The sequence below is a fragment of the Eucyclogobius newberryi genome, unplaced genomic scaffold, assembly GCF_026437365.1.
Source record: "Eucyclogobius newberryi isolate DKJ021-1_F unplaced genomic scaffold, fEucNew1.0.hap1 SCAF_21, whole genome shotgun sequence".
Lineage (NCBI taxonomy): Eukaryota > Metazoa > Chordata > Actinopteri > Gobiiformes > Gobiidae > Eucyclogobius > Eucyclogobius newberryi.
Genome location: NW_027315846.1, coordinates 6858104 through 6879185, shown reverse-complemented (window position 1 = coordinate 6879185; position 21082 = coordinate 6858104). Strand labels below are relative to the sequence as shown.

The 21082-nt window shown below is 39.8% G+C and overlaps 1 protein-coding gene across 1 annotated transcript in view; it reads left to right on the top strand.

Moving 5' to 3' along the window:
- Window positions 1–489: 489 nt before the first annotated feature.
- The window catches only part of LOC140370981 (GTPase IMAP family member 8-like), a 37168-nt gene continuing 16575 nt past the window's right edge, over window positions 490–21082 (top strand). The window contains exons 1-2 of the mRNA XM_072458262.1: window positions 490–815; window positions 1000–1062. Coding sequence (XP_072314363.1) covers window positions 490–815; window positions 1000–1062 — 389 coding nt within the window. The remainder of the gene's footprint in view (window positions 816–999; window positions 1063–21082) is intronic.

Sequence of the window (21082 nt, the reverse complement as noted above, 5' to 3'; positions counted from 1 at the left end):
GAAAAATTTAAAACAATAAATCTTTTGATGAGGGATTCTCAAGAAATTGCATTTTTAAGATTTTCACCCAAAAAAACGGGATTTTGAGATCTTTGCAAAAGCACAGTATTGCAAATTTTGGAATCAAAGGACATTTAAGACATAAAAATGTATGTTTTAAGGGCCACTTTGTGTAAATATTCTCAAAGGTTTTTAGTTCAGAGGAGTTACACACCTCCTGAAGCCCATCTACCACATCAAGGGACCAATCACGGACAGGTTTTTTTTCAATTATTATTTTTTTCTTCTCTTTCACTTTGAGGGCAGGTGGAATGGATTCCTCTGGAGGAGAGAGCTGGAGGCCGACAGGTCAAAAGAACTGTTGTCCATTGCAACAACCTTATTGGTCTTATTGCCCATCTCCGCCAACTCTGGCCAGATTCTTTGTCAAGGTTGGCATTGATGGCGGAAGCTCATTCCTCAAGGATTGTCTCAACCTTGAGAGACAAGATGATAAGTTACCAGCCCAGCTTGCCAAAAGGCTCAGTGGTCCTCTGCAGCAGGGGCTCTGACAAGTTCAAAGACTCAGGGGTCTGTAAGCTCATGATTGTGGCCATGGTTGAGGAGGCTAGTGAGAGCTGCAGTAATCTCAAGTCTCTGTTGGATCTTATTGAACTGAACACAGCCTTGAGATCAGAAGTTACCAGTTACAGGCAAATGTATTCTTGGGATTGGGCACAGCTGCTTCGACATATCCATGCCCCTGGTGTGAGCTGCCCAAATCAGACTTTACCAGACCAAACCTTCTGCTTGATGGTGGCGGACTGCGACCTCTTGTATGTATGAAGCTGCAGCAGCTAATCACAGGGGCAAGAAGTTCGGCTAATTTTTACGGCTGTGAGCAAATGCCCCTCTGTGATCTCGACAATGACTCTGTTTTGTGCTTGACTTGATGCCACCGATGGAACTGCGCCTAATGCTAGGTGTTGTCAACAATCTTTATGATTGTCTTGATGGAAGACTCAAGAGTAAGGGAAGTTCCATCACTGCAAAAGATTGGGCAGCTTCCCTGAGACTGGCCAGGTCAGCCCACTATGGAGGGCAGTTCAACCAGTGCAGGACTTTGTTGTCCAAGACTGACAGCCTTTGATAGTCTCTGGGTTGGAAGCAGTTCCAAAAGAACCATGAGGCATAAGGACTATGTCAGCTGCACAAGTAACCTACAACTCACGGCACCAGTCATTGTTTCTAGCCTCATTTCTCATGTCTTTCTGTGATTTTTCATTGTCTGTTAGAATTTTAAGCTTGTTTCTTTCATGTTTCAGAATGAATAACATACATAAAAAAGTTTTTTAAAGAAAAAAATAATAATTATAAAAAACCTGTCCGTGATTGGTCCCTTGATGTGGTAGATGGGCTTCAGGAGGTGTGTAACTCCTCTGAACTAAAAACTTTTGAGAATATTTATACAAAGTGGCCCTTAAAACATAAATTTTTATGTCTTAAATGTCCTTTGATTCCAAAATTTGCAATACTGTGCTTTTGCAAAGATCTAAGAAATCACATTTTTTGGGTGAAAATCTTCAAAATGCAATTTCTTGAGAATCCTCAGATACTGGACTTTCATTTGACACTAACCTTTTCTTCTGCACGTATTTTTTTTACCTTAACAGCACTTCGCAAGACCTGTGATATGTAAACTCAACTCTAAATTTGTGTTCATATTAAGCCTTTATCTTATAGTTTGTTATTTTTATTCCATAGCAGATTCAAACTGTTTCTTTTTGACATATTCATTGTTTTATGTTGCATCAAATCACCAAGACAAGTTCCTATATTTGTGAATTCTGTTCATTGACAATAAACCCTTTCTGATTCTGATTCTGAACACTGCAGGAAATGGGGATGAAGGAGGGAAGGACATGCAGCAAATTGATATAAGAACTCCCAGGGCAGAACGCTCTCAAAACCTTTCAGTATCTACAATCTACTATTTATTCAAACCATTCATTTTGACTCGGAAACAGTGCATTTACATCGAAAAAGGCAGAGTCAATACCAAATCGTTTGCTAGCTCGCTCCATGTCGTCTCATTCTGCTGTTGTCTCATATAGATCATTATAACCTAAAGGAAATCTGTAGACGGAAGCTCATTTTGATCCACTAAAACGTCATCGATCAATTAATCGACTGCACGATTAAAGGCTAGGAATGTAAAAATGTTATGAGCGTACAAGCCTCGAAAGCAGGACCGTGCAGGATTGATCAAACATACACCAATCAATCAAAATACAGCGTTAAACAGTAGAATATGCCTCTTTAATTAAGGTTTGTCTCCATACTGTACATTTGTCAGGTTGTATTTTTACTACAATTATAATTAGAACATAGTATATTTTCTGGGACTTTAAGTTGCACCGGAGTATAAATTGCACCAGCCAAAAAATGCATAATAGAGAAGAAAAAAACTAAAATATATAAGTCGCTCTGGAGTAGGGTTAGGGTTAGGGTTAACAGTTATTCAGATAACTATAGCATAAAGAACATGCTAAGAAGTTTACCAAAGCATCAGTATTACCCCAAATCACTAAAACCACTGAATTCTTCTTCCTCTGTGTCACTTCTAAACAACTCCACAAACTCCAGAAGTAGAGGAAGTGCAGATTCTTCTTCTGCGTCGCCCTCTTGTGGCTGTCAGTGTGAAAATAACGAATAATATTGAACATAAGTCGCTCTGGAGTGTAAGTCGCACCCCGGCCAAAACTATGTAAAAAAGGTGCGACTTATAGTCCGGAAAATACGGTACGTCACAAACAATTCTTTTACTATGACACACCAAAGTACCACTATTCCAACCATACCTTTAACACTAATACATCTCTCTTTCCTCCAGTTTAAGGTGTAGAGGAAAAATCCATCTACATTTTACAGATTCATATCCCCGATTTCCTCTGCACCCATCGCTCTTCTCTCCCTCTCCCACTATCTTCGCCTCACACTCACCTCTTATTCTTCCCCCAATGACAAAAAACCCTCACAATTGGCCCAATCCCACATCGCTATAGTCCCATCCGTTTATCAAAGCCATCAGTACGTGTCAGCGAAGGGGCCCATTATAATCTGGGAAAAAATAAAAAATATGAAATCAACTCTGCCGCGACTTGGCCATCCATTCATAAAACCCTGACTGTTATTTCATTCTCATTGCTCCGTGCTCGGGTCCGCCCCGGGCCAAATATTTCTCAGTGCATAGCTGTGAAATGGTATAACTCACAATAACTGTCTCCGTAGGAGTTGGAGCCAGCTTTCGTCCATGTATTGGATTTGGAAAAGGGACTGGCAGGAACATTTGTGGCCCCGCTTCGACCTGACATACTTAGTTGTTGGTCAGTGCAGTTGAGGAGCTATTATTAGGTAGAGATTTAAAGGGCCCGTGACAGGTTTGTACGGTTTTCAAATTTTGACTTTATTTGGTGTATTCATGCCTGTTGTACATATAAATGATAGTTTTACACCAATCGAGTAGGTATTTGTGGAGAAAATGTAGAAAAATCTGTTGAAAATGACAGGAAGTGACATCACACCAGGGATGCTCACTCTAGTCGAAGTTTATGCAGAATTTACACAAAGAAACAACTTTTTGACGCTCTAAACATTAATGCAAGTCGCTCTCTGGTATATTTATATGTCGAACAAAAATACATGTGACATTTGATGAGTTTTTGCCTGATGGTTGCTGGGTAATTTCCTAGTGTGATGTCATCAAGTATAAATAGGAAGTGAAATATATAATGACTTTAAATGTTGCACCAATGTTTATAACTTTTTTTTTTTTTACTACAAAGAGAAAATAATGATGGACTATGTAAATAAGGAAGGTAATTAAGTTAAATAAATATAAACCATAAGATAACAAAATATGTATATAAGATTTAAATGTTGACATCCACTTCTAGTCCAAGATCAATATAAAATGAGAAATCCAAAATCCTCAAATGGTTTTGTATCTTTAATGTCACCAAAATGAAGTAAAAATTATTTGTCGAAAATATTTTGACTCATTTTTACACAACATGCCTTATTTTTTAAGGCCGATGCTGCAGAGCCGCGGCGCGGTCAAATGGCCCAGCAGTTTCAGGAAACGTGGCACGGCCATGAGGCTATATTATAGCCTCATGGCTAACCTTAACCTCAACCCCAACCCTGACCCTAACCTCAACCCTAACCATAACCCTGACCCTAACCTTAACCCTAACCTTAATCCTAACTCCAACCCTGACCCTAACCTCAACCCTGACCCTAACCTCAACCCTAACCATAACCCTGACCCTAACCTTAACCCTAACCTTAATCCTAACTCCAACCCTGACCCTAACCTCAACCCTGACCCTAACCTCAACCCTAACCATAACCCTGACCCTAACGTCAACCCCAACCCTGACCCTAACCTCAACCCTAACCCTGACCCTAACCTCAACCCTAACCCTGACCCTAACCTCAACCCTAACCATAACCCTGACCCTAACCTTAACCTTAATCCAGCGCAGCAGTTTCAGGAGCCGCAGCACAAAATAACATGGCAGTTTCGGCCGCGCGCCGCGGCTCTGTAGACACTCCCATTTTTAAAGACAGTTTCATTATTATCAGCATTATATTATAAAACAGTGCCCCTTAGATGTCGTCACCACTGCCACCTTGTTACGAATGACTGATCTTATTGTTTCACTCCACGACAAAATGTACATCCCGTCCACACGACACATCCAACAATTACCGCTGGACCCAAGTGCTGTGCTATAAAAATCTGTCATTGGGAAAACAAATAGTTTCTGTCCGTCTTCTGTTCAATCAATGTGACGTGTTTTACAAATGTGGCCACGACGTGATTCATCAGTAATAGTCGGTTACAGCGCCCCTCCATGTTAGACACGCATTCTGAGAGATCGCCACGTATTAGTCCACAGATCTGACCTGTCACGGTCTGATGGTGTCTCACCCTGGTCCCCACGGAGACCGATACTACATTTAACTGTTAACTACATTTAAAGTTAACAGTTAATTGCTTTTACGTAATTATGTGTATCGATACGGGCAGGAGGGGATTGGAAATGTGTACGTGTCACATCATCACTCTCCTTTTTTTCTTTTAAATATTGGTCTTTTATATAGGCCTAGTAGAAAATAAAACAAAGTCAAAAACTAAAAAAGTAGTCAGACTGGCATTTTGTACATGTCCAATTTGTCCTAATGTCTGGCAAATTTATCCATGTTCAAATTCACTGCAAAAGTTAGTCTTTCCATTTTCTAACTGTCCAATCTTCTTTTAGCCCAGTCCTTGACAGTCGACTCTCTTCCTGTCATCCATCTCCTTGTTATTGCTTCTTTTTTTTTTGTTCTTTTTTCCCGCTGCAGCCAAAAGTACATTCCACAGGTCCATTTACCGCTTCCATTGTTGCCGTTTTACATCCGAGATACATTGTTTAGAAGTCAAATGCATCCGCCCTTTTGTCAAACCACGCGTCTGTGTATCTGTGCCAAGGTTTGAAATAAATATTCTAACCAACTTCATCCGGGACAACGTAACAATGCTTGAAAAAAAACAAAAAAAACGTATCCTGTTCTGAAAACCTCCGCTTGCTGCCTGAAGTAGCGGTGCACACTCAGTTTATCTCCAAAGCCTGCGGAGGACAGGCCGTGCTGTTAAAGACATCTCCGGGGGCTAAGCTTGTACCACGCTGAGATTGCCCCCTGTGGGCGGGTCTGAATACTGCCCCGTGGCCTCTGTAACAAGTGGACAACGGAAGATCCATCAATCCTGTTTAAACTGTGTCGAAATGCCTCGGACTGGTGGAAGGTTTAATGCTGATAGTATTGTTGAAAGCTGATAATATTCTGTGAGGGAGCTGTCAAGAGTAATTATAATGGCAATTTTAACTGTCAAAAGGCTCATTTATGTGCGATATTCCAAACGCACAGAAGCTTTTCTTCATCCTATCCATTGTTCTGTCCATAATGTGTTACAGCTTATAGATTAGTATGCGGAGCTGTGCATGTGCTGGCCACTGGGGACAGTAGTGAGCACAGTGGAAGCTTAACTTAACTGTAAAATACAAATAAATGCTTCTCCCACCTCATTTTCTTTGCTCGTTTCTAGCAATCCAAACACTGCTGTGGACGCCCCCATGTTTTGTTTTAGTTGGTCCATTTTATTTTTTCTTGGTATTGATCATTTCTCCCTTGGCATTAGAGACGGTTAGCGCCTGCCATGGAAACAATCAGCTCCTGCCATGGACTATACTCTTAGCGGAAGGGGAAAAAGGCCCTCACGAAAACATTTATGACACAAAATGTTAGACGATTAATGGCTGGGCTGAAATGATCAAGGACTTTTGCGAAATGGAATCTGACTCAATTTGAAAATGGACAAAGACTTTGGACTAATTGGCACGCTATAGACTAAACGTACAGGACTATTTGGATGTTTTATGTAAATTGTATGATTCCTGTGTCATGTTCATTGTTTTTTTTGAGTACAAATCGGAAAAGGCAGTGTTTTGGTCAAAGATAAAGTGCTAATCAGTTGAGTTAGTCTATTTTTGTTACTCAAAATGACATGCACTTTAACTCAATTACTCATAAAAACGGTATGTCGAAGTCTCACAATGTCCGACGGAAAAATGTGTGTGTCCTGCTCAATGTGGTGAGGGCTGGGATCACAACCCCCAACCTTTGAATAAAAAGACCACTTTAACCAAAGCTGCTTCTACCAAATAGATCAATAAATATGTATGCATACGAATACTATTTCCCCCGTATAGTGTGTAGCCCTATATATGGATAGTGGCTGACATGCAGAGCAGAATTGCTTGCCTCATAGCTGATGTATATTCTGAATGCTTTGCTGAAAGAACTCCAATTGAACACAATACCCAATCTGTGTTTCCCATCTTCCGCGGCGATGTCTGAAAAGTTGCCGCTCCGTGTTTCCTAAAGAAAGAAGAGACTTTCGAGTGTGGCTGCATCTCAAATACTTTGTTTTCCACTCCTTACTTTCCATTTGTCGCGGCGCACACCGCACCGCGCTCGTGTTTACGAAGGGGAAAACTCCGACGCAGCGACGAGGCAGTGACATCTAAAACCTCTACGACGAAACGTGTTAACTCGCTGCTTTGAGTTCAACGTTAAGGGTTTATTTTCAGCTTTGCTCCAGGCACAAAAACAGCATCCAGAACAAAGAAGACCCACAGGATTACAATGTACGTTATTTCACATGTTGGATGCATAAGACACAGAACAATGTGGCTTTTAAGAACTACAGAACAATAGACTAGTCATTTTCTAAAAATAAGTTCAGCAAAAAGCCAAGAAGGACAGTTGTATGACATTATCCTTAAAAAAAAATGCATACAATTCTGTATTTCCTTACTTTTTGTATCAAATTATTACCAAAAAATATATTTTAAAAAGTCTGCTTTTAGTGGCTGAAGTTTGGCACGCTCCGGACAGCTCTAATTGTCCAAAGGAGGCGCTGTTTCCCAAATGTATAATTGTCTTGACACTTTGTTTGGAGTTAATCAATAGATCGAGAATTTCCCATCTGAAAATGAGTAGATTTATTAATATGTTTTTGTTTTTTATTTTGTTTTTTTGTCGATGACCAGCTGGTGCCCCTAATTATACATACAAATTAACATTACCTACACACAGCCAATTGTAATAGAATAACACATTGTAATACTGCGTAGTCTCAAATACTCCTACAAACTTCACTACCATTACCCAGCTGGTGCCCCTAATAATACACAAGAATGAACATTACCTACACACAGCCAATTGTAATAGAATAACACATTGTAACACTGCGCAGTCTGAAATACTACAGGTTTTCCTCCGAGCAATTCGAAAATCCAACATCTGGTGCCGCCGTGCGAGGATGTCTCGAGCCACAACAGATTAGAGCTCCCTTGCGTGACGATTCTCTAGTTTTCCTACAAACTTCACTACCATTACCCAGCTGGTGCCCCTAATAATACACAAGAATTAACATTACCTACACACAGCTAATTGTAATAGAATAACACATTTTAATACTGCGCAGTCTCAAATACTCCTACAAACTTTACTACCATTACCCAGCTGGTGCCCCTAATAATACACAATAATTAACATTACTTACACACAGCCAATTGTAATAGAATAACACATTGTAACACTGCGCAGTCTCAAATACTACAGGTTTTCCTCCGAGCAATTCGAAAATCCAACATCTGGTGCCGCCGTGCGAGGATGTCTCGAGCCACAACAGATTGGAGCTCCCTTGCGTGACGATTCTCTAGTTTTCCTACAAACTGCACTACCATTACCCAGCTGGTGCCCCTAATAATACACAAGAATTAACATTACCTACACACAGCTAATTGTAATAGAATAACACATTTTAATACTGCGCAGTCTCAAATACTCCTACAAACTTCACTACCATTACCCAGCTGGTGCCCCTAATGATACACAAGAATTAACATTACCTACACACAGCTAATTGTAATAGAATAACACATTTTAATACTGCGCAGTCTCAAATACTCCTACAAACGTCACTACCATTACCCAGCTGGTGCCCCTAATAATACACAAGAATTAACATTACCTACACACAGCTAATTGTAATAGAATAACACATTGTAATACTGCACAGTCTCAAATACTCCTACAAACTTCACTAACAAATGACACACAGAATAATACAGTGTTTTTTTTTGTTTTAATAAAGTGATTTAAACCTGATCGTGGTTGAACCCTGAAACGTGGGACTGTGACAGGCTCAAGTCGCGCCGTGTTGTGTCCAAATTGCCGTTGTTTCTGGATTGTCGCACGTCTCCATCGAGTGGGCCTAAAATCGCCGTCTGTGAACACAACCTGCTCATTCTGTCCGTTTCCCCCGCAATTTATGTCCAAACCGAGCTCATGTATCCTGTTTTCACAACTTCAACGGCTCGATGCATGTTATTTTGCGAGCACAAGGATGTTAGCCAGCAAAAGAGAACTGTTTATGGTCAAAGCAGTGTATATCAATTGCCTGGGGATATTTAAAGTTGTTTTTATCCAATAATAGAGCAACATGTTTACCCAGTCAACTTACAACTTGAATGAAAAAAATACAAAAACATGGGTTAGGCTTAACTTTCGAATCTCATTCAACAAGACAATATCAATAAGAGATACAGTATGATTAAAAATATAACAGTTTGATTTAAGGTGTGAATACATAATCTCATTGTGTAAAATATTGCATGTATTGTCCATAAACCAAGTTACAAATTGCAAAAAAAATTATACAACGCAAGCAGTCAACCCTGTATTTTATATATGCAAAAAAAAGTCAGTACAATTCAATATACAATCTAACAAAGGAAAACCTCAATGTCCTTCTTGTTGTGATAAAACAATAAAAAAAATAATTGAAAATATTGCCTAATTTTCTAGCCATACCTTCTTTTCATATTTTGAAGCATTATCAGTTTTTTTGTTTTTTTTAATACTTTATTTTTTATACCTTGCCATTGGATGCTATTCAAATACTCACGCATCATTTCACACATAACACTGAGATGCTTTTACCGCTGCCATTAAAACGATTATTGCCAATTAACACCGACAAGCCAAAGCATTTTCGATTCCATTACCGGCCGCAAATATTCAAATGAGTCGCATAAAACAGTAATACGGAGAAGCAACTCGTTAATTTCTGTCAAAACACTCACGACTATTGGCAATGAAATGAAATATAATGACGAATAAACTGTACTATGTGAAAAACCTCACTGAACCTGTACCTCCTTGTTTATTTCAGTCATTAATTTAATGCTTTACGTTGGATCAAGAGCAACATAAAATAAGACCTAGTAATTACAGAGGTGGAGGGTGCGCTTGGCGGTGATGTAAATAATAAACATTAAGCAGTTAATTTCATGCCACATCGGAAAAAGGCCTTTGGTTAATTAGCGAGGTGAAGAAAGCGGCGCTCCTCCTGCAGTACAAATCTAATGATCTATCACACAATTATAACAGATTAGGCACAGCGAATCAGGTTTATTTGAATATGAATGAAAATGTTGTAAATTCAAAATGATGCAAGCCAAGATAATACATATACGTGAATGTAACGCGTATGTATCACCTCAGGATGCTTAAAAGTAACATGTTCAAGCATAACAAATATGTCTACAACATTTGACAATAAATACAAGTGAGTGACGGATGTTATTCGGCGACAGCTATAAAAGGAAATGACCATGGCCTCATCTGTCTATTGAATGTTTGTGTTTGTGCTGCACGAGGCAAAGCACTCACCTCAGATACAGACCAAAACAGCACATCATCAGCCCCTTTTGTGCAGCAAATAATATCACGATTACCAAGGTCACAGTTTACCTGACTTTATTCTTGTAATTGATTAAATGTACACACAGACAAACAGACAGACAGACGGCTGCATCTATTGGAGACTGCAAAACATGTCACTGTTTCAAGGGAAGCGCAGCATTTTCCACCTCATTAAACATATTTTTTAAGTCCTGTGATGGTTAAATATGTATTTCTGGGATGTTTGAAGCATCCGATAACTCTGCTGGGAAACCCTGGCTCTTTTTTTTAGTATATTTGGCAACGTAAAATGTGTTTAAATAAAATAAATACAATTTATTTATGTTCTCTGACTGTGTATTTCCTCAAAGGACCTGCAGGGGGAGTTCTCTGTGACTAAAGCGTCTTCGTTTTGCTTCAAGAGGACCGTCAGCGTGCGTTCAATGGGCTCGTAAAGTTAAGTTGTGCAAATGCACGAGCGACTGAGCCGTGCGCTTAGGCCCATCTCCTCCTGGGCACGGAGCGTTCGCTCTAACGCCGGACAAACGTGCTGCTTTACAGGCTTTAGGAGCTCCCTGTACGGCTGATGGTGGCTGATGGTGACTGATGGTGGCCGTGATGGCGGTCTGGCCTGCTACGGGACGCGCCAAAGAGTTCGTGAGAGCTTTGAATGAGTTACATAGATTTAATTGCTTTCCTGCTCAAAAACCAAACCTGCAATTGGTTAAATCCGCTCAAATCATAACACAGGCTAAACCAATAGGAAAAGTGAGTGTGGAAAAGTAGGTGGCACAGAATTAACAATCTCTCCTCATTTTTTATGACTGCCGTATTTTCCGGACTTTTTTCATAGTTTTGGCCGGGGTGCGACTTATACTCAAGAGCGACTTATATGTGATATTATTAGTTATTTTCACACTGACAACTGCATTTCACATGTTGTTTATTTTCACACTGGCAACCACAAGAGGGCGCTCAAGGCTCTAAGCGACGCAGAAGAAGAATCAGCACTTCCTGAATAACTGTTCATATGTTACGTTAACATACCAGACACTTACCACAGTTCTGTCTGTGCGTCATGTAGCTGAAGGTGTTAGCGTTATCAAATCAAATCAAATCAATTTATTTTTGTAAGGCCCAAAATCACAACAACAGTTGCCTCTGAGGGCCACAGGGAGAAATGAATCAACAATGTCTGTGGTGGCGATGAAGTCAGACAATGTCTGTGGTGGCGAGGGACGATGTCCCAGGGTCCTCTGTCCTTAGACTCTCCTTCTCGGCCAGGAAAAACTACAAAAAAACCTCTTTGGGAAAAAAGCGTAGAAACCTGGAGGAGTTCCAGTGAAGGAGAGATCCGACTCTCACAGACGGACAGACGGACACAAGGAGACTGGAGCTGGACCCACTCTTCAGGCAGAAGAGGGACCGTCTGAGTCGAGCTGGACCCACTCCTCAGGCAGATGAGGGACCGACTGAGGCGAACTGGACCCACTCTTCAGGCAGAAGAGGGACCGTCTGAGTCGAGCTGGACCCACTCTTCAGGCAGATGAGGGACCGTCGGAGGCGAGCTGGACCCACTCCTCAGGCAGATGAGGGACCGTCGGAAGCGAGCTGGAGCCACTCTTCAGGCAGATGAGGGACCGTCCACACAGGGCAGGGACCACTTCACCAGGGGAGGGGCATCTGGGTCCACAGGTCCTCAGGAGTGAGAGAAAGAAAAGAAGGCGGTGAACAGTTTGCAAGTGGAATCAAAAAATAAATATTGTTTGATAGCATAAGTAGTCAGAAGAAGAGGATAGTGCTCAAGCTGTCATACTTCCCCCAGCATAGTTACTCCTAGGGCAGCGTAGCTAAAGCTGTGGGTTTATGTTTCTGTTCCTAACTAGTCTGACCATAAGCGATTTTGAAGAGGAACATTTTAAGCCTGGACTTAAATGAAGAGACTGTGTCAGCATATTTAACATGGGTCGGGAGCTGATTCCATAACACAGGAGCTTGGTAGCTAAACGCTCTACCTCCTACAGTACTTTTAGAGACTCTTGGCACCACCAGAAGGCCAGCATTCTGAGAGCGAAGAGCTCTGTTTGGATGATATGGTTCTACAGCATCTTTGAGGTAGGATGGGGCCATGTCATTTATGGCTTTGTAGGTCAAGAGTAGAATTTTGAATTTGATTCTAGACTCGACGGGGAGCCAGTGAAGAGACTTCAGCACTGGCGTAATGTGCTCTCTTCTTTTTGTTCCTGTTAGTAATCTTGCTGCTGCATTTTGAACCAGTTGAAAGCTTTTTATGGAGCTTTTAGGACACGCTGCAAGCAGGGAGTTACAGTAGTCTAATCTAGTCGTTACAAATGCATGGATAAGTTTTTCGGCATCACTTTTAGGCAGAATTCTTCTGATTTTGGCGATGTTGCGCAAATGGAAATAGGCTGTTTTACAAGCTTGATTTATATGAGCTTTAAATGAGAGCTCCTGGTCAAATAAGACTCCAAGGTTTCTTACAGTAGAACTAGAGGCTACACTGACATTGTCCAGTGTGACTATCTGCTCAGATAGAGCGTCTCGTAGATGCTTAGGGCCAAGCACAATGACCTCGGTTTTTTCAGGGTTAAGAAGCAGGTAGTTTAGTGTCATCCAGGTTTTTATCTCCTTCACACAAGTACTAAGTCTGTCTACTTGATCGCTCTGATCAGGTTTCATTGATAAATACAGCTGAGTGTCGTCTGCATAGCAGTGGAAGTTAATGCCATGTGACCTGATAATGTTGCCTAATGGCAGCATATAAAGAGTAAACAGAATTGGACCGAGTACCGAACCCTGTGGCACACCGTAAATTACTTTAGAGATTGGTGAGGAGCTCTGGTTTACATTAACAAATTGGAACCTATCAGATAGATAGGATTTAAACCAGCTGAGGGCTGTTCCTCCAACACCTACATCACATTCTAACCTCTGCAGTAGAATGTTGTGGTCGATGGTGTCAAACGCTGCGCTGAGGTCCAACAGAACCAGGATTGAGACCAGTCCATCGTCAGCAACTAATAACAAATCATTTGTGACTTTAACTAGTGCAGTTTCAGTGCTGTGGTGGGCTCTGAACCCTGACTGGAAAACTTCAAATAAGCTATTGTCCTGCAGGTGGCGACAAAGCTGTTTTACTACAACTTTTTCAAGGATTTTGCGTTAGCATACGTACACCTATTCACCATGTTCTCTACTGTTTTTATTTTAAATTGTATTTCAAGTTTAAATGTCTGTTCTTGTTCTTGGATTTTATCAAATAAATTTCCCCCCAAAATGCGACTTATACTCCAGTGCGACTTATATATGTTTTCTTCTCTATTATGCATTTTTTGGCTGGTGCAACTTATAGTCCGGAAAATACGGTATGTACATTTTAATAATATGTACAAAAAAATACACTTTATTACACTTCCTCCTCAAGGCTCCACCATATGTTTATTGCTAAAGAGCAGCAACGTAAATTATAATTCATTTTGTAACCTTTTCTTTTCTTTATTTTTTTCCCCCCCAGAGGATCTTTTTTAAATGACCCCCTCCTTGTCTGTTTGTTTTTCCGCAAATTACAATTTATTTTATTCAAACTTGCTTGACAGCCCCCAGCCGGCCTGTCAGCAGAATGGCTTTAATAATCAGACAGAGCAGAATAATAACACGGTGGGGAGCGGTGCCTGAAAGCGGCGCCATTGTCTTCACCACGCAAATTGAACTGCTCTGAGTGGACTTCTGAATATATAACATTTGATCAATTTAATGATTTTGTTGCTTCGCGTACTCAACATAAATGCTAAATGGGGGGCGCTGTGGCAGATTGGCTCGCGGCCTCAGTTTTGGTCAACACGACTCTGCTCGGGACAAACTCAATCAGAAGTGTGCAATCAGGTTGTGTCTTTTTGTGACCTCAGATGAGCAGTTTTTTCATTCATACCGCAAAAATCCGTTTTGTTTTTCTGTCCCCCTGTGATATTTGGTCTCCTTTCTTCTTTTTTCATCCCTGGTAAGCGAACATATTCGTTTCGACCGTGCATATCCCCGCTGATGATTAAATAAGCCACGGGCTTCAAATGAAAAAGAAATGACATGTGTAATCTATAATTTAAATATTGAATGGACCTGCATCTATATACAAAAAAGAGTGAGTTGGACCAGGGAGAACATAGGTGAAAGTAGTGGCATCAAAGTAAAATAAATAATACTAATATGAATAGCCTATCTGGTTCAAAATAATTGTCCCATTTTGTCCATTGTTTTTTGAATTTTTTTGTTTTGAAGATCGAATGTCTATAATCTATAATTTAAGATACCGTATTTCTCGCACTATAAGGCGCACTGTCAATGAATTCTATATTTTTCTAAAACATTTTTCATATATAAGGCGCACCGAACAATAAGGCACATTAAGCAAAACAAAACACAGTAAGCACAACCAAAATCAATCCATATATAAGGCGCACTGGATTATAAGGCACACTGCTGTTTTTTGAGAAAATTGAAGGCTTTTAAGTGGGCCTTATAGTGCGGAATATACGGTAGTAAAAATAACCGCAAAAAGGAAACAAACATCTTCCAAACAAGGGTAAAGTATTTATATTTGATGGTCCGTTCATGTTTTGTGCAATACATTTACAGACACATTTACAGACACATTTTAACACCCTTTCACCCTAATCTTTAAGTGGAAACATTTGAGGCATGACAAATATTACACAGTTTTTTTTTTTTATGCATTTACAAAAAAAATTCCCATGTACTTTTTGTAATAATCTAAATCTACTGCGTATTTGCACCTCTACTTTCTTTTATATTCAAGCTGTGTCTTGTTTAGCCCTTGAGGACAACTTTACCGTGTCACTTGAGCTGAAGCTTTGCCCAAAAACACTCCGTTAACAGCGGCAGCTCCTATTTTCCAGCTCGTACAACTGGAGTACGTCCATCTTTAAATTAAGGGTGTCTCCTCCGCTATTCCCCGTCCCAGCGGGAGCAGCGCCCCCCCCCCCCCCCCGTTACCCGTTCCGCTCGTACCCCAGGGGAATTGTGGACCTCCGTGGCCCCCAAACAGCTCCGCCACAGCTAATTTGTCATTTCTCCCTGGGACTTTTCTCTTATTATAGGTTTGACTATTTTGAGGCCACGGTGAGGCTGGATGACAGACTCTCACACGGGGATGTCACTTTCCCCGCCGGCCCCGCATTTATCATTACTGGCATCAGGGCGCTGCCACCGGACCCGCGCCAACATGGGATGATGATGATGATAACGGGAGGCACGAGACGCCGCCGGACAACCCCCTAACGATGAGATGCTATACACCGGCCCTGCTGGTCTGACAGAGGAATTATTGTGGACCGTAACTGTAGATATTGTGCTGCGAAAGCTTTGTATTTTTTTTTATTTTTTTTTGTAAGACATTATTCATTTTGTGGAAACATTAATAAATAAAAGTTAACTAATGGCAAAGGGCATTTTGAGAGCTCAATTATGGCTCTGGAAGTATTTATCGTGTTTTTGTACCAATTAAAGTGCCCCCTACAGGTCGCACGACTCATTGAACTGAAATGCAGTTAAGATAAATATATTTTGAATTTAGCTAAAAAAGTATACAAATGTTATCACAGAATAGCACATTTTTTTAGTTTTACAATTTCACTTCTTGTTTGTAATTTATGACATCACACTAGGAAATCACCCAGCAAAAACTCATCTAAATAACAAAAAAAGAATAAGGCTACCCCAAATAAATTGTCTGTTTGCTGTAACCCGAGTCAACATTTTTTAAGTGGGTCGGACAGTAGGCAAATTCTTATTTTTTTTACTTTGAAGGCAAAAATGTTTTGTCATTTTTTGAGTCGGAGTGACCACCAGGGGTCAGGCTTCAACAGTCAATGACGGAAAACGTCTCTATCAACCCGATCGGGAGACTAAATCTCACGATTTTAAGATATTTCAATCAAGCGCTATCCTTTATTTTGGTAGCGAAGGCGAGCGGGGGGAACATGCGGGGGACGCGAATATTTTTTTCCGTAAATGGGTTGGGAACAGGGCAGATTTCTCAGCCAATCAGAAGGCGAGCAGCTTCTAGGTGGGCGTTGAAGGTGGGCGTTGACCTAAATCTGGTCTACTCCCATTGGCAGCCCAGATCACATGTGAGGTAATTTATTGTCTCGCGCAGTCAAGACCCTTGAGATTCTGAGTTCGACTCCCGCTCCCACCTCTAATTTATAGTTTAATTAAGTTTAATTTTGTTCCCCCTTCATCCACCCTAACTACTACAAAAACTTAGGGTTAGAGGTTTAGGGGTTAGGTTTAGCGTTAGGGGTTAGGTTTAGGGGCTAGGGTTAGGGGTTAAGTTTAGGGTAGGGGCTAGGGTTAGGGGTTAGGTTTAGGGTTAGGTTTAGGGGTTAGAGTTAGGGGTTAGGTTTAGGGGCTAGGGTTAGGGTTAGAGGCTAGGGTTAGGGGTTAGGTTTAGGGTTAGGTTTAGGGGTTAGGGGTTAGGTTTAGGGGCTAGGGTTAGGGTTAGAGGCTAGGGTTAGGGGTTAGGTTTAGGGTTAGGGGTTAGGGGTTAGGGGTTAGGTTTAGGGGTTATGGTTATTTATTTTATGGTCAAACACTGGCTATCATGTCCATTGTCATTCTCTATTAAGTTCATTCACGTGTTCAGGTTCTGTGACGCTGCGATCTCCTGGGAGGAGACCAGATTTTAAGTCAACTCCCTCCCAGAAGCTGCTCGCCTTCTGATTGGCTGAGTTCCCAACTCAACTACGAAAAAAATATTCACGCGGGGGACACGGGCGCCGCCATGTTTGTTGTGATGACGCTGCTGGGGGTGTTTCAATCCCAGAATGCATTTGCGTAAGTCAAATTTCACACCCTGACAGAGCCTGGCATTACTATGGATACGTCAGTGGCGCCGACAGTGGCAAACCAACTTGAAAAAGCAATAAGACGATTCCTATGCGCGATGCGGTGCGCAGTGCGTTATCAGTTCTTAGAGATGAAAGATAGGTTAACAATCGTAATATAAATATTCGACACGGTGGTTCAGGGAAGACTGGTGGTGAGTCGGCGAAATAATCGAAAAATAAAAGATTTTGACGTTTTTTCAACAAAATGCTGATATTTTTTTTCCAGTCGGCTAGTTTCATAGCGGGTCGGTTGGGTTACGGCAAACAGACATAATTATTTTGCTCAGCCTAATAAGGCAAATTAATTGTATGTTTGCTGTAACATTTTTCAAGTGGGTAGGTAGGTAGTTTTTTTTTTTTTAAACTTTGAATGCATAAAAAAATCCTAATTTGTATATACAATCCACCCATTTAATGATAATCAGCTCCACTCCGTTTGAATGTTCGGATGCTTTGTTGGCACTCAGCGTCACAGAATAGCGATCAATATCATCTTTTCACCTACCAAGTCCACTAGCACATCCCGCCACGTATCAGTCCGTCTTAAAACCATCAACTTATTCTTCATTCTCACTCTGTTTCCTCGCTGACACACTGAACCACACTGAACACGCTTGTTGCCATTTTTTGATTCTGCCAGTGACCCGCAGTGACCGCCAGGGGTCAGGCTTCAACAGTCAATGAGACGTTTTCAGTTTGTGTTAAGTTTCATTTTCATTTCATTTTCGGCTTTAAAATATGTCTATTGAGTTCCAGTAGTACAAAATTATTCAACACGGCGTTTTTTTTTTTTTTTTAACTGTCGGTGAGTCAGCGAGATATAAGAAAGACAAAAAAAAATTGGCATTGTTTTGACAAAATGCTGATATTTTTTTCAGTCGGCCTAATTAAAACTTGACACATAAAAACATATGAGAGCAACTTTATTGTGTTTAATTAATGTTTAAAGAGTCCAAAAAGTTGTTTCTTTGTGTAATTTATGCATCAACGTTGGCTGGAATGAGTGTCCTTAGTGTGACGTCACTTCCTGTAAAAGCAATAATCGAAATCAACTTAAAGCTATACATAAAGTTCATTATACAAACGCACAAGACGCAATTGTTTTCGAAGCCTTTTCCCGCACAAACATGTGAATCCTAATTAGCGCCTGGTGTCGGTCTGCGCTCGGCTAATGGCTGTGACCCGGCGCCCTTGGCTGCGGCGCTGACCACCATTAAGTACACTTGCCCTGGGCACCGTGATGGGTTAATTAAACGCAGAGGAGATTTAGCCTCAAGGACGGCGGGGTTAAACCAGTCCTGCAAGTGTCTTTCAACGTTAAATAGAGATATCCTCTTTCTTTACGGCTTCATTTCCATCGTTCGAGTCTAAAGTTGTGGCAGTGACAGGATCTATATTGCTCTTAACGGAATACTAACTAAACTAAACTATACTAACTAACTAAAACTACATGAAAGTAGATTGAATATCCAGTTAGAAATAGAGGCGGGCAATATTGAAATTTAACGATTGTGAATATTGTTTGGAAGAAATGCAACATTTGAATATTGAGTATATTGCTTTATTTATTTATTTTTTAATGCTAAAAAAAATGCTGATAAAAAACAAAGAAAACAAACAAAAAATCGTATCTGTTTTTCTTGTTTATGTTGTTAGCGTTCAAATAAGTGTATAAGATGATATTTTCTTATTCATTTCATAGACACTACTTATTAGAGTTTATTTTTAGAAAAATGCTACAAAATATGCTGATAAAAAATAAATCCGATCTGTTTTTTTAGGTTATACATAAGATTATATTTTCTTATTAATTCATAGACATTAAAGGACAGTTTTAAAATTGAGATCATATTGTGAATGTTGTATGGAAGATATGCAACATTTGAATATTCAGTATTTTCTTTATAAAAAAAAAAAAACATAAAAAAACTAACAAAAAAAACTGTTTTTCTTGTATATGTTGTAAACTAAGATGACATTTTTACACTTTCCTTATTCATTTCACAGATACTGATGATTAAACCTCAAAGGACAAGTTTTATCTTTGCGTGGCAGTTAATTAAACCTTCCAACTCTAAGCTTTTATTATCTTTCTGTTCTCCATCTCGACAAGTCATTCAAACATCCTCCTCCAGCTTCTAAAGTCAGTTATTGCGCTTCAGATTTTTTTCTTTCAATTCAAAACGATAAAACCATATGAATTTTTAACATGCATTTATAGCGTTTCATCCCCGGTGTGAGTGAGCTTTTACGTTCTTCACTTCACCATCGATATTATTTGATCCGTTCTTTTGCTGGGGAAGAAAATCGGCGAAATGTGACAAATTCAAGACAAGAAACAATTGCGTGCGAGTTGATGGTTTGTGAATAAAAGCCGCTCCACTTAACGGCTCAAGCCTCTGACAGGACAGACTGAATACAGAGGTGGGTTTCAAACACCGAGACCTGGTGAATAGCAACTGCCAGTCGCACCATGAGAACCGTTTCTGCTCAAAATCTGATCAAACTTCAAACTTTCTGACGCCCTTTGATACGTACACATGTCACACACGGTCTCAAATGAGGCTATATGAGCGATGGAAGTCATGTTACTTTTACACAGATTTTTAAGTACCGTTTGATTCCTCTACTACTAAATACAAACTTTGAATGAAGATTTAAAATGAAAACTTCTGCAGAGACTATTATATACTTTTCATTTACATGTAAGTTTTAAAAGGAGTTGTACAGAAGTAACAGAGGAAACGCCTGGCTCACAGCAAGGACGCAGGCTTATATTTTTAAAAAAATTTCAGAAATGTTCTAAAATCAAAAAGAAAGGGGAGAAGGCTGATTTATTTTATTCTTTATTTATTCTTTATTTATTTATTTTTCATTTATTTATTATTTATTTTTCATTTGTATTTCATTTATTTTTCATTTGTTTTTATTTTTTTCAGACATTTTCTAAAATCAAAAAGAAGGGGGAAAAGGCTGATTTATTTTATTCTTGATTTATTTGTTATTTATTTATTTTTAATTTATTCTTCATTTATTTATTATTTATTTTTCATTTGTATTTTATTAATTTTTCATTTGTTTAACTTTTTTATTTTTTTCAGACATTTTCTAAAATCAAAAAGAAGGGCTAAAAGGCTTATTTATTTTATTCTTTATTTATTATTTCTTTCTTTCTTTCTTTCTTAATTATTTTTCATTTGTTTTTTATTTATTTTTTTACTTTTTTATTTATTATGTTTTTGGCCAAATATTTGCAGCGTGGTTTAAAAAAAAAATAAGAAAATAAAAATAAAAATGTACTTCGACAACGCAATTTCATTTCGGCCACGCAGTCATTCCAGCCTTTATCTTTGACTGGCAGGTAATAGACCGGAGTGTTTTAGGCCGTTTAGAGCTGAGTGCACAACAGACTGAGTAAATAACCCCGTGACCGAGAGAGAGAGAAATTAATTTGTGATGCAGAGGCTGGAGTCCATGAAGAGGCCAATCAGGCGACAGGGGCACAATTACCAAATGTAAATATTGGACACTTGAATGAGCAGCGGGGCAGTGAGAGGCTGTTAGCAGGTTATGGAGATGGTGCACATAATGGAGAAATGTATGGTCAATGCTGCCATCTAGTGGACGTAGAGCTGTGTGAGAGCAGTTTCATTCCTCTGGACAAACACTGACCCCTGCACCTTCAGACAAGAACACCTCTGGGCTCTTGTCTCGTCTCTACAGAGTCTGACAGAGCCACAAGATCAACCCAAAATGTCTTTTATTGTGTCACTGCTGCTGAACTTCATACAGGATCAATAAAGTACTGATCTAATCTT